Source organism: Acomys minous, assembly GCF_964271855.1.
Source record: "Acomys minous genome assembly, chromosome: 12".
Classification (NCBI taxonomy): Eukaryota; Metazoa; Chordata; class Mammalia; order Rodentia; family Muridae; genus Acomys; species Acomys minous.
This window is the reverse complement of record NC_140493.1, coordinates 109,728,158-109,741,271: the sequence shown is the minus strand read 5'-3', so window position 1 is coordinate 109,741,271 and position 13,114 is coordinate 109,728,158. Positions and strand designations below refer to the sequence as shown.

The 13,114-nt window shown below is 51.5% G+C and overlaps 1 protein-coding gene across 4 annotated transcripts in view; it reads right to left on the bottom strand.

Moving 5' to 3' along the window:
- The window catches only part of PGS1 (phosphatidylglycerophosphate synthase 1), a 39,068-nt gene extending 26,242 nt beyond the window's left edge, over window positions 1-12,826 (bottom strand). Inside the window, exons 1-2 of one of the 4 annotated variants that reach the window (XM_084749068.1) lie at window positions 12,507-12,826; window positions 899-1,088 (exon numbers count right to left, since the gene is read on the bottom strand). In XM_084749068.1, coding sequence (XP_084605194.1) covers window positions 899-1,088; window positions 12,507-12,640 — 324 coding nt within the window. In that variant the 5' untranslated portion in view covers window positions 12,641-12,826. The remainder of the gene's footprint in view (window positions 1-898; window positions 1,089-12,506) is intronic. The other 3 variants (XM_084749066.1, XM_084749067.1, XM_084749069.1) reach the window with 3 other exon arrangements.
- Between the last annotated feature and the right edge of the window lie 288 nt (window positions 12,827-13,114).

Genomic DNA, 13,114 nt, shown 5'->3' with positions numbered 1-13,114 from the left:
ACCTGTTTCTCCAAGTGACAGGAGCAGAGAGCACACTGCAGGAGTGTGCTCACAACAATGAGGGAGACGTAGAGAAGCAGGGTCTGAGGATGCCCCATGGGCGCTGGCCCACACACGGCAGGAACCCAGCTCAGCCCTGCCCATGGGCTCACACATAAAAATGAACCAGCCAGAAATGGAGCTGAGTGTGGATGACACAGGCAGAGGATGAGAGGAGACAAACAACAGGCTTGCTTTCCACAGATGAGTGCTCACTTTCTACAGAGATGAGCCTCCCCCCCACAAGGCCTCCTGCTGGCCTCCAGCCTCAGCAAATCTCTGTTTCAGAGCCATTGCTAGTATGAATTCAGAGTTCACATAGTTAAGATTAATTAGTGTGGAATTACCTCATTCCAATGAGCAGTCCAAGCATGAACTAGACGTGTAAAAAGCAGGCCCTAGGTGCCAAGGAAAGGCAAACACACGCCACAGACAGACTCCTATTGATCCAGTACCCCAGGCCAAAAAGTGCGTGTCTCCTGATTTGAAGGCACCCAATGGCCACTGCATACCCAAGAACCCATCTCAGATCTCCCAGGCCACACATCTACCATAATGACGCTGCCACCTGGGGCAGGGGTCCTCATGCACATCCCCATCACCTTTAGCAGAGAGGGACTGGGGGCCTCCAGTCCTCACTGCCCTTCAGCCTCAGGGTCTAGTCCTGTCCTTGTTCCTCTCTGCTCTGGGACACTCGCTACCCAGGGAGGCTTCTGCTTGGAACACAAGTCAACCACAGATAAAGGTGAAATCTCACAGCAAGAGCCACAGGCACCACAAGTGTCTAAAACAGGGTGTCGTGACACGCGGAATTTGAGACCCCCTCCAGTTCCTGTCCTTGGTCCCTCAAGCAACTTACCTTCATGAGCTCGAAGAACTCTGCAGGGGAAGAAAGCACCCTGACATGAGAGCTGGAGACTCCAAATTCTGGGACCAGGTTTCTGATCCACTGGAACCTGTGCACACCCTCGGGACATAGGCAACAAGGTGGGGAGGTGACCTGAGGAACAGTTGGGGACAGCAAAGGAGCCAGTAACAGCCATGGTGACCTGGTTAAAGAAACATGCAAATGTTTGTCAAATACCTCTGTGAACTAACCATCTCTGTTGGAATTGTGACCATTTCAGATTTTTTTCATGTAATATAAGCCCTCCTTCCTCCTAGCACCTTGAAGTGGTCTGTGTTGCACAAAGTGACAACGCCTATACACAAACCCAACCAAATTCACTCCCAATAACTCAGGGACCAATGGAGCACAGCCACAGAAAGCTCACAAAAGCTCCTGCCTGGCTCCATCTGCCCCTTCAACACAAACCCACCTCGGAAGGATCCTGCCTACTGGTGGGTACCTCCCTTTGAGTTACTGGTCAGGGAGGGCCCAGAGGCCCTCAAATAACACAGGCTACTGCTCTTCCCTATTGGTTGTCTCCCATAACTACATAGCACGACCCTACTGCTGTAGGGCATAGAAATCCATCTGGAACTGACCTGAAGGCCTCCTCCCTTCTGAGTGGCTTTAACAGTGCCGAAAAGGTGCCATGCTCATCTCTGGGGGAGAAAAGGCATCAACAGTCTTACCTAGCAATGAGCCTGTCAGGATAATGTGCCCACAGTGCAACAGAGGCATGAAGGTTGGGGGTAACCTTCTGCCCAGATGTGAGGCCTGCTCCACAGGAAGGAACTCATCCCTGGCACTGTAACTCTGATCAAAGGCCCATGTCTTGGGAAGTCATAGGCCCTAAGGGGAACCTATTACTGTTTTTTTGGTCTTGTTGTTTGTTTTTTGGCTAAATGGACATGTTGTTAGATGGCCTTCTACAGATCTATGGTTATATCCATGGCTTTCTCTCTGCCTTGGCCAAAGAAACCTTTCTGTAGTGGCCAGCAGTTAATGCAGAGGCTTGAAACTGACCAGAGAGCTGAGAATAAGTGCTTCCTGAGCGTTCAGCCCTAAAGGGGACATCTATCTCAACCCCAGCAAGGCTCACAGTACATCCAGGAAGACATCAGAAAGGATTTAAGAGCTGGTGGGTAAGGAGGAGTGCTGTGAACTGCTGTGACATGGCTGTTGCACCATAAACTCACAGCAGCCATGGACGCCAGCATAAGACCAGTCAGCATTGCAGCAGACAGCACTAAGGACTCCGTGGAGGACAAGCGGGCGGGGGTGGAGGGTTTGGAGCAGTGGCCCATCGGTTGAAGGCATTCCCACAACATCGGGCAGCTCACAACACCTGCCAACTCCAGTTCTGGTGGATCCAACACCCTCTTCTGTCCACATGTAACCCGAGTGGGAGTCTACTCACACACAGACTCAGAGGGGATATAAAAATAAAAAAGGAGTCAGGCGTGGTGAAGTACAACTTTAATCCCAGCAGTCAGGAGGCAGAGGCAGGTGGATCGCTGTGAGTTCAAAGTCAGGCTGATCTACAAAGCAAGTCCAGGACAGCCAAGGCTACACAGAGAATCCTTGTCTCGAAAAACCAAAAAGTAATTAATTAAGAATTTGAAGCTCCTGGTGGGGAATAGACAGGATCAAGACATATTGTATATAGGTATGAAATTGCCAAAGAATAAATAAAAGATACACTTTTAAAAAACCCTACCTACAGACACTGGAAACAAGGTTAGCCTAGAAGAAACTCATGACGCACAGAGCTTCTGTTAGAGGACCTAGAAAAATTAAATTTTCTCTTTACAGCACAGATCTGGGGAAAAAAGGTGCAGAGTACAGAACGGGAAAGAGGCCTATCTTTCCAGGTGCTGGCCTTGACAAGGAAGACAAGCCTCTTAGCTATCAGATACCCGTCTTCACGGGGGTCCCACCAACAGCAGCCTGGCAGCACAAAGCTGCACCCAAGGAAGCTTCAGTGTATGCAAACTGAGCGAGCCATTCCCCTGCTGTCCTGCACACCCACAATCCCACACAAACCACTAAATCCCAGGCGCAAGCAGCAGCAGCAGCAGCAGCAGCAGGAAGCCCCTTTCAGTGTGACTGAGGAGGGTTCTGGCAGCATGTCCTCAGCACCCTGGGGCTCAATGAGGATGCCAGGAAGATGACTTCATTGCTGCTCTATGCTCCAGCAGTGACTCTCCCCGGGCTCCGGCGCTGCAGGGATGCCAGATGGCCCCCAGCTGCACTTCCCAGAAAGCCCACCAGCCTGTCATGGCCAACTCACTGCCAAGAAAACTTTAGTCAACAGTGGAAGATGCTGGCTCTCCGGGTCCTGGGAAGACTGCAACAGGCCTAGGCCACCCACACAGAGGGGAGGACGCAGCAGTTTCCCTGCTCCCACTATGGTAGGTGAGATCACTGCTCGGTGCTGGCTTACAAATAGATCATCAGTGTGCACAAGAGATTGCTTCCTCGGCCAGGCTGAGAGGAAGAGGGATAACACGGAAGCAACAGGACAATCTCACAACTAACCTGTGAGACCCCCAATGGGTCCAGTCCAATATTCCTAAGTGGAACATGGTCCGTGTGCATCAGTGAGCCTTCATCTCATAGGACACCCCCTCCTTGTCGAGCACATGGGAAAGGACCAGGGGTCTGCCTGCTTCACTCGACAGTGCCACGTCCTCAGTGACACACAGCCACTGTGTGAGCCAACCAGCTCACAAAGAGGAACATGAGGAGACTCCATCCACAACAGGCCATCGGGGCAGGGCCAGACTCCTAGAAACCTGACTCAAGCCATCACGTGAATCCTACCACACACTGTGGAAACATTCAAGAAGAGCTGGTAGCAACTACCTCCCCCTCTTATAAAGGTCTCACCAACTCACACCCTGGGATTACAGAGATCAAAGAGGAAATGCTAAAGGTGACTGGATAAATGTCAAGAGATATGAGGTCAAAGCAGAGGGGCAGAAGATGCCTGGAGCTGCTGGAAGGCTTTCGGCAGAGGCAGGTGGATTGCAGTGAGTTGCAGGCCAGCCTGGTCTACAAAGGGGGTCCAGGACAGCCAGGACTACACAGAGAAACCCTATCTTGAACAAACAAACAAACAAACAAACAAACAAAAAGAAAGAAAGAAGGAAAGTTAGCTCCAGAAACCAGTCCCGTGGTGGCCTCTATACTCTCATCCTACAAAGCAGCAGCAGGCCTAAGCAGCGCAATGGCAACCGTAAGCAGGCCTTTCCCCTGCCAGGGAGCTCTCCCTGGGAATGTTCCATCAGGGCCTTAGTCCAAAAGTTGTTGCAGGCTCCTCTGTAACAGCTTCCTGTTTAATCTGTGCACTGACAGGTTTGTTTTTTTCAAGCAAGAAGGAACTGTGAGGCAATTGGGGCTTGCTGATTCACAATAGAGGCACCCCAGACTTCATGCCCTTTTCACACACTGCTCAAGGGGGAGTGCACCAGCAAAGGCAGTGAGCACCAAGGACCCCACAATGACACACACAGGAGACCCATCTGGCCTGGAGAAGCTCACGTCCTGGAGAAGGGCAGCAGCGCAGTCCGCTCTAGGGTCAGATCTGTGGAGGCTGGCTCCTGGCTTCCCGTACTGTAACTCCTGTTTGTCCCCACACCAGCAACAGCCGCAGCAGTCTCCAGGGGCCACCAATCTATCTGCACAAGTAATTTCCCTGAGCCAGGAGGTTTACTAAGAAACCACACGTCCTGAGTCAGTGGTAAAGGCCCTGCTGCCAAGCTAGACAACCTGAGTTCAACACCCTGGAACTCATATGAGAGAAGAGACCTGACTACAGCAAGCTCATGGCACTCACACGTAAGTAAGAAAGAAAAAAATGAAAGAAGAAAAGAAAGGAAGGAAGGAAGGAAGAAAGAAAGAAAAGAAGACATAGACAAACATGCACACATACAATATAAAAAAATTTTTGTTGTTGTTTTTGAGACAGGGTTCCTCTGTTTGGCCTTGGCTGTCCTGAACTTGCTTTGTAGACCAGGCTGGCCTCGAACTCACATTAATCCACCTGCCTCTGCCTCCCGAGTGCCAGGATTAAAGGCGTGCGCCACCACGCCTGGCATCTTTTTTTTTTTTTTTAAAGAAAAAACAAAACCCATGCGTCCCATTGAAACCTACGCCTGAGCACTTCAAGGAAAAGGCTGCAGTTACAAAAGACTGACCTGTCATGCTCACACTCACACTCAGGGAACCAAACCACCGCACACACACAATCTCCACATCTGCAGCTGGTTCCCCTAAGTCATCTCTTTCTAGAAAGCATCTACTACCAGTTCTAGTTACACGGAGAAGGAAGTGGTATGAACACGCAAGGCTCTGTGGGCCTTGCCTCTCTGAAGGCCCCTCCTTTCCCCTGGAAAGTCCAGGGAGTACAGAGAACAGCGCCTGCAGGCCAGTGGTCCCTGCTTCCCGACACCAAGGCCTAGGAGCATGCATGTGGGACCAACAGCATAAAGCATCCTCATCTGCAGCCCAAGAACCCTCTCATGACTAGTCACTCAGGCCACACCCACAGGATACCTGACTCTGGGTGAAGGTTCAGCCAGCGGACTTAAGGCTTCCAGTAGATGTTGCAAATTCCCTGGACTCAGCAATGACTGGAAGCCCTACCAGTAGTGTCCTGTGGAAGATGCACAGGGGCAGGAGAGCGGGCAAGGCAGAGAGACAGGCTTCTTCCTGCCATCCAGAGATCTACAAGTTCAACCACCCCAGACAAGCTCTGGGTCCCCAATGGACGGCGAAGCCAGCCTGGTCACCAGAGAATCCCTCCACAAGGATAAGTTGAGCTCAGAATAAGGAGCCAAGCTGCCACCCAACAGAAGGCCACAAGCCCTTGGAAGGAGCAGCAGGAACACTCATCTCACCAAGCATTTTGGGGCTTCACGCATTTGTGGAAGATGTGAGCTCGCCTTGCCTGTGGATGGGCATGGCAAGGCCCGGCCTACCTCCTCCATTCTCAGCAGAGTGAGGCGATGCAGAGAGGCAAGCCCCAGAAGCACACTACTGTCTACATTTCGCCCTCTGGGGCCCCTCAGCACTCCTGCAGCCACAGTCGCTAACGCTACCTACCCAGTGGAACACTGGGACTAACATTCCTTCCCAGCAGAGATGCAAAATCCCAACCACAAACCGAGACATGGATGCACCACAGTCCTCGATGGATGAGTAAATAAACTTAGTGGGCTTCTCTTGGGGTTACGTCCTGGGATGTATGTGCTCCCCACAAAACGCTAGCACCAGAGGCAGGGAAAATGGCTTCCTACAGCCACAAGGATCAAGTCCTCTCTCTGGTCGGCCCAGCCTATATACCCTACTCACCCCCTCCAAGGCCAGGTGCAGTTAGAGCAGCAATAGCTGTTAATGAGAGACTATCTAGTCAGGTGAGGGTCTCTTGACCCGCCCAGACTCTCTATGAGGGGTGTGAGCCGTCAACAAGCCCAGCTGCTATGATCCTTTCAAGCTGGAACAGCTGAAGACCCAAGATGGCTGCTGCTGGGCTCTGAGGACAGGCCTGCTGCTGGGCTCTGGTCAGAGTACTGTGAAGCAGGAGGACTTTCTGCCCTCCGCCTCCAGAGAACCCCAGTGTCCTGCACAGAGGCCTCAGAGTTCACTCCCTCTGGGAAACACATACTGACAGGATCCCAGTCAAATCTGCCCAAATGCACAGCCCCCTAAAAAGAAAAGTCTTTAGAAGAAACTGTGGTATTTGGTCATCCCATTTTCAGAAACTACTTTTTAAGAAAAGTCCACCCTCCGCCCGCCCCATTTACCCGTCACACACATTTAAAAGTAAGAAGTAGCTGATGAGAAGAGCAACAGTCATAACTTCCTGAGAAGTCTGTACTTCCTGCAGCCCTGGCAGCAGTGGCCCTTCCTGACTTCTGCAGTCTAAGCCCCAGCAAGGGAAGTGATGCCCCTAGGTTACTCAAGACTGTGGCCGCTGGACTCCCCCAGCAAGTACCACTCCAGAGGCCCAGCTGTCAGCGTCCAGCTACACACTGACCACAAGCTTAAAAGGAAGTCGATGACACTGGGAGACTAAAATGTCTTTAAAGCCCACGGCTAATGAAGCGTACCAAGAACAAACATGTCTGCCCACTCTGGGCTCCCGCCAGGCTGCCTCCTTTACAGATTTATCAGTATTTACAAAGGGATTAGCTATCGGAGCATTTTAATCCCAGGCTGGTCTCCATCTGCCTAGCAGCACATGTCCATCTGGACCCCACTCACCCCAGCTAAGACTCAGAGACACGGTCAATAGCAACTTACCAAGTGAGAACTGCAAGTGAGTCAGCTGAGAATCAAGTATTAGATCAAACAAGATCACATTTGAATCTGATTCCAGATTATATCCCACCCACCCAGTCTAACTGTAGTAATATACCAAGAACCGACTGAGGACCAGTCAGTGGCACAGTGCGGTGCAACCCAGAAACTCCGACAAGCTCAGTAAAGCGGAGTACAGTGGCTAAGCAGCACTTGGTGGCAAGTGGATCAGTTGTTCAAGGTCATCCTCAACTACATGATGAATTTGAGGCTAACCTGGGCTACTTAAACTCCAACATCAGAAATGTCAAAGAACAGTAACTGCTGGAGTGTGATGGTTCTTCGACATAGGTATTTCTCAGAATATACCATTAGCCTTCCATCACAACATAAGAAACTCCCACTAAAAGGAAGGAAGGAAGGAAGGAAGGAAGAAGCTGGGTGTGGTGGTGCACGCCTTTAATCCCAGCACTCGGGAGGCAGAGGCAGGTGGATCGCTGTGAGTTCAAGGCCAACCTGGTCTACAAAGCGAGTCCAGGACAGCCAGGGATACACAGAGAGATCCTGTCTCGAAAAACTAAAAAAATAAAAAAGAAAAGAAAAGAAAGAAACAAGCCTCTGTGGTTACCTGTTTCCCTTTTAGGAGCCAGGAAAATTACGAACAGTCAGTGTCTCTGTCCCTGCCAAACACCCCCCACAATAATGAAAAGATCAAGATTTTTTTTTTTAAGTTTTTTGAGACAGGGTTTCTCTGTGTAGCCTTGGCTGTCCTAGACTCAGTTTGTAGACCAGGCTGGTCTCGAACTCATAGTGATCTGCCTGCCTCTGCCACCCAAGTGCTGGGATTAAAGGCGTGCGCCACCACACCCAGTAAAAGATCAGGATTTTGTTATACACATAGCCAAACTAAACAGTTTTAAAGGAAAACACTAGGGTATTTCCTTGTATGGCAAACAAGCTCACGATGATGAACACACCCTCTAAAGTTTCCCACTAGGTCTCATGAATTCTCATTAAGGAGCCCAGTTTGTGCATTACTGGGCCCCAAACCTTTCACCCGAGGCATGGGCCTCTCCTGAGCATTGGGCACCTCCACCTGGACACCCCTGGATGCCGCCCAGGAGCCACAAATGACCTCATCACCATCCCAAACCTGTGGCTTATACCCAGGTTCATCAAGAGCTACAACCTCAGCACTCGGTCACCTGACCTAGGCAACATCACTCCCTACACCCAGTGCAGGGCGCTCTTCTGCTCCCGAGGTCCCTGACTACAGAGGAGCGCCTCACCCCCAGACCTCAGGCCTGCACCAATCACAAAGGAAACCACACAAGGACCTAAGGTTTGCCTTCCTCGGTCTCTGGCCCTGGAAACTTGCTCCTAGCTCCGCTCCTGCTGAGCAGCCCTTCACCAGCTGCGAGACACGGCTGACACCGCCTGCCACGCGTCTTCACAGCACCCCTTCAATGCCTACTTTCCCTTCACTCCAACAGCCCCCGCTCTGCCAGCAGGGCCTTCCACAACCTCAGGAGCTTGTCCTGGGTGACGCCATGACTTTCCACCCGACTTTCCTGGAACTGTCTGTTCACAGGTCAGGGCACTTAAAAGGCAGGGCTGTCTTTATCTCACTTAGAATCTACAAGAATGGTGACCCATCCACATGAGGAACAGATGAACCATCTAGTTCTCCCAACGACAGTGAGTCAGACACTTGCTTCAGAGAAAGCAGCAGTATTTCAAGATCACTAATAGAAGTGATTTTCTCGTGTTCTTGAGTCTCTACAGGCATCTCTAAGCCTGAGAGGAAACCACGGGATGAACAACCGTTCCTCCTGCTGGCCGCAAGGATTCACCAAGCCCCCAATGGCTGAGTCAGACTGGCAAGCCAGAATCTAAAATAACTTAAGCTCATGACTACACAGAGCTATTATCAATGAATCAGTGATCAGAGAATTACAAGAAACCACACCGTTCGGGGAATGAGGAATTAGGAGGCGCAGTGGAACAATGGGGAAGAATCGAAAGCCAGCAGCTGAGAGTGAGTGGCCACAACTGACATGAATGATGACAACCACTAAGTCCCCCTCCCCCCCAAGAAGCAGAAAAAGCTGTAAGCCAAACAAGGCAGCAGTGGGGACAAGAGCCTGCAGGGTCACTCATTGGTGGAAACACTAATCCCCACCCTCACTCTGAATGCAGAGCAAAGAACTCAATTTCTGGTTCTGACTCAGAGAAATCTATCACTCAGTCCCCCACCCACAAGCCTGTAGACTTTTTTTTTTCACTTAGATACACAGAGTCATACATACTGCAAAGATTTTGGGAAGCCAAACTGAGTGTGGTAAGACATGCCTGTAATCCCACAACTCAAGTGATGGCAGGAAAACTCAGGAGTTCAAGGTCATTATCAGCCACAGCTAGTACAAGGCGGCCTAAGAAAATAAGACCCTATCTCAAGCAAACAAGAGTCCTGTAAACCACACAGACCTCCCTCACTGCATACTGCACCTGCCATCCTCCATCCAGAAGGCTAAGGCCACCGCCCTTAACTACACAGCAAGCCTGTGTCAGGCTGGGATACATTTAACCCTGCCTCAAAAAACTAGAAAAACAATCTTAAAAGACAGCCTGAGTGCCAGGCGGTGGTGGCACACACCTTTAATCCCAGCACTTAGGAGGCAGAGGCAGGTGGATCGCTGTGAGTTCAAGGCCAGCTTGGTCTTCAAAGCAAGTCCAGGACAACCAAGGCTACACAGAGAAACTCGGTCTCGAAAAACCAAAAAATTAAAAATTAAAAAAAAGGGGGAAAAAAAAAAGAAGAAGAAGACTGCCTGAGCTACATAAAAGTTCTAGGATATCCAGGGCTACATAGTGAGATTCTCTCTGTAAATACATTAATGGGCTGGAGAGGACCCAGTAGTTAAGAGTGTCAACTGCTCTTGCAGGGGACTTAAGTTTGGTTCCTAGAACTGCCTGCAACTTTAGCTACAGGTGATTCAATGTCCTTTTCTGGCCCCCAAGAGCACCTGCACTCACATGCCCTTAACACTGAAAGATACTCATAATTAAAGATAAAATCTTGGTCTGAGTGTGGTGGCACACACCTTTAATCCCAGCATTCCACGGCCCAGACAGGTAGGAGTGATGCCAGCCTGGTCTACATACAGTTCCAAGTCAGCCAGCTATATAGTGAGAACCTATGGCAAACAAACTAACATTTTTTTTTTTTTTAAGGAACCAATGAGACACCATAGCAGGTAAAAGGTGCCAGTCACCAAGCCTGATGACCCATGTTCAATTCCTGGGATGCACACATGCACACACTATAAAGCTTTTTCATTTAAATAAATAAATAAATAAAAGAGAAGGAAGAGAGAAAGAAAGTTTCCAGCTGGTAATACAGGCCTGTGGTCCCTGTGCCCAGAAGACTACAAAAGAGGACGCAGAGGTCAAGGCTAACCTGGATTACAAGGCCTGAGGCCTGGGGGTGCAGCTTAGTTGGTAAAGCATCTGCCTCGCCGTGGAAATGACCCTCAGCATCACATAAACTAGGCACAGTGACACGTGCCTGTAATCCCAGCACTCAGGTTGTAGACAAAAAGATCAGAAGTTCAAAATCATTTTCAGCTACAAAACATGTTCGAAATTAACCTGGACTGAGGGGCATGGTGGCTGGCCTCGAACTCACAGAGATCCACCTGTGCCTCTGCCTCCTCAGTGCTAGGATTACAGGTGTGGGCCACTACTCCAAGGATCACCAACAAGATCTTTCCCATGGAAAGAACATGGACCATTATGGCTCACACCTGTGATTCCAGCTTTGGAGAAGATGAGGCAGGAGACTCTGGAGTGCTAGGCTAGCCTGAGCTACTTAGCCAGTTTAAGGCCAGACTGAGATACATGAGGCTGTCTCTTAGAGAACGAGGGTGTGGCGCACGCCTTTAATCCCAGCAGCAGGGAGGCAGAGGCAGAGGCAGGCGGATCGCTGTGAGTTCGAGGCCAGCCTGGTCTACAAAGCGAGTCCAGGACAGCCAAGGCTACACAGAGAAACCCTGTCTCGAAAAACAAAAAACAAAACAACACAAAGATAACAGAGAAACCGAATCTGGGGTGGGGGGCGTGTAGGAAGGGAGGCCCACAGAGAATGGCCAGTGAGGCATCCTCAAAAGATCCTGATCCACTGCACTGCAGTGAAGTCTCAAAATGAATCACCGCAGGGGCAGTGACCGCTTTCCCCCTTCTTTAAGGAAGTTTCCTGAGGTGACCCCGCCTTCCATCCCCACCCCCCCACCCCTCACCCCCCCCCCCCCCCCCGCTCTTCCGTATAGTTACACCAACCAGATTGCTATTGGTGCTTGAGGCTAGCATGGGAAGGGCTGATTGGCCCTTCAGCCCAATGCAGTCAGATCTGCAGCTTCAGTCTGGTTTCCTCAGTCTTGGGCATCTAGCCGGCTGCCTAGCCTGATGACCTGAGTTCACATGATAAGAGAAACACCTTCCACAAGTCGTCCCCCTACCAACACCAGAACAGCATGACACGCGCAAAAATTAATTGCTTTAAAGAGAGAGAGAGTGAGAGAGAGCCGGAAGGTGGCTCCGTGGTAGAGCACCTGCCTAGCTTGCATGGGGCTCTAATTTGAGCCCCGGCACCAGAAGAAAAAGAAAATATCTATAAAATTAAGACGTTGAACACTACTTCAACTAATAATGTAAGTTCAAGCCTTTCGTTAAGACCAGTGTCTCTAAACATATGCACACAGGATAATCACACACACCTTTTTTTCCTCTCTCTCTTTCTAAATATTAACAGCATCAAGCCTCTTGGTTGGCAAATGTTTACCTTTGAAAGGACCACGGCCCGAACAAACTGCTTCAAAGCCTACTTCACCACTTACACAACCCACTTCAGTACTTTTCCAGAAACAGGCCTTTTGAAAGCACGTAGAAAAGGTTTCGAGAAGTTTCCTCTTCACGGGCCTGAGTGCTGACTGAGTCAGGATTGAGAAACGTCTCCAGCAGGATGTGAGAAAAGCGGCCAGCACCCGGTCCCCGCAGGGCTGATTCACTCCCGCCAAGTCACCGCGTTAACACAGCCTGCCACACTGACCCCGCGGGGCCAGAGAGCACCAGCCTTCGCCCGGGGGCCCGGCCGCAGCCCCGAGCGCGCCCCGGGTAGCTCCTGCACGGTGCACGCCCACGGGGGCCACGGCTGAGCCGCCAGCACGCGGGGAGGCGGCGAGACCCCCTTCCCGGTCCCGCCCGCCCGAGCACTCACCTCCGGCGCCGGCGCTCCCGGCTCCTGCCCAGACGGTCGGACAGGCGGCCCAGGAGCGCAGCCAGCCCGGGCCGGCCAGGCAGCAGGCCCAGCAGCCGCCTCCAGAACACCGGGCCTGCTGCCGGCGCCGCCATGGAGACCCGCCGCTTCCGCTTCCGGCGAGCGAGAACTTTATTGACAGCGCGAGCGTGGACACGGAGCCAGCGCGCAGGCGCGGGAGCGACCGCGGAGGCTGCACCGACTGGACTGCCGCCCGGTCTCGCCTCTGTGTCCCTTCTAGGGCAAGGTGTCGCGCCAGAGAGTGAGCTCGAGGGCAGGCAGCGTGGATCACGGGTCCTGAGCTGACCTGAGGGTGCAAGAAGGAGGATGCAGGTGACAGCTCAGCGTCTCGAATGCTGTCAGATTGGTAACTGCTGCCCTGGGCTCTACACTCACCTGCCTCGCTCCAAGAGGAAGAAGGATGCTCAGCTCCCTGACATCTGTCAGACTGTCAACCGCTGCCCTGCGTTCACATGAGGATCCAGGAGGGAGAGTGTTAGTGACGTGACATCTCAGCGCCCTGACATCTGTCAGATAGACAGCTGCCGCCTTGCGCCTGGCACTCATCT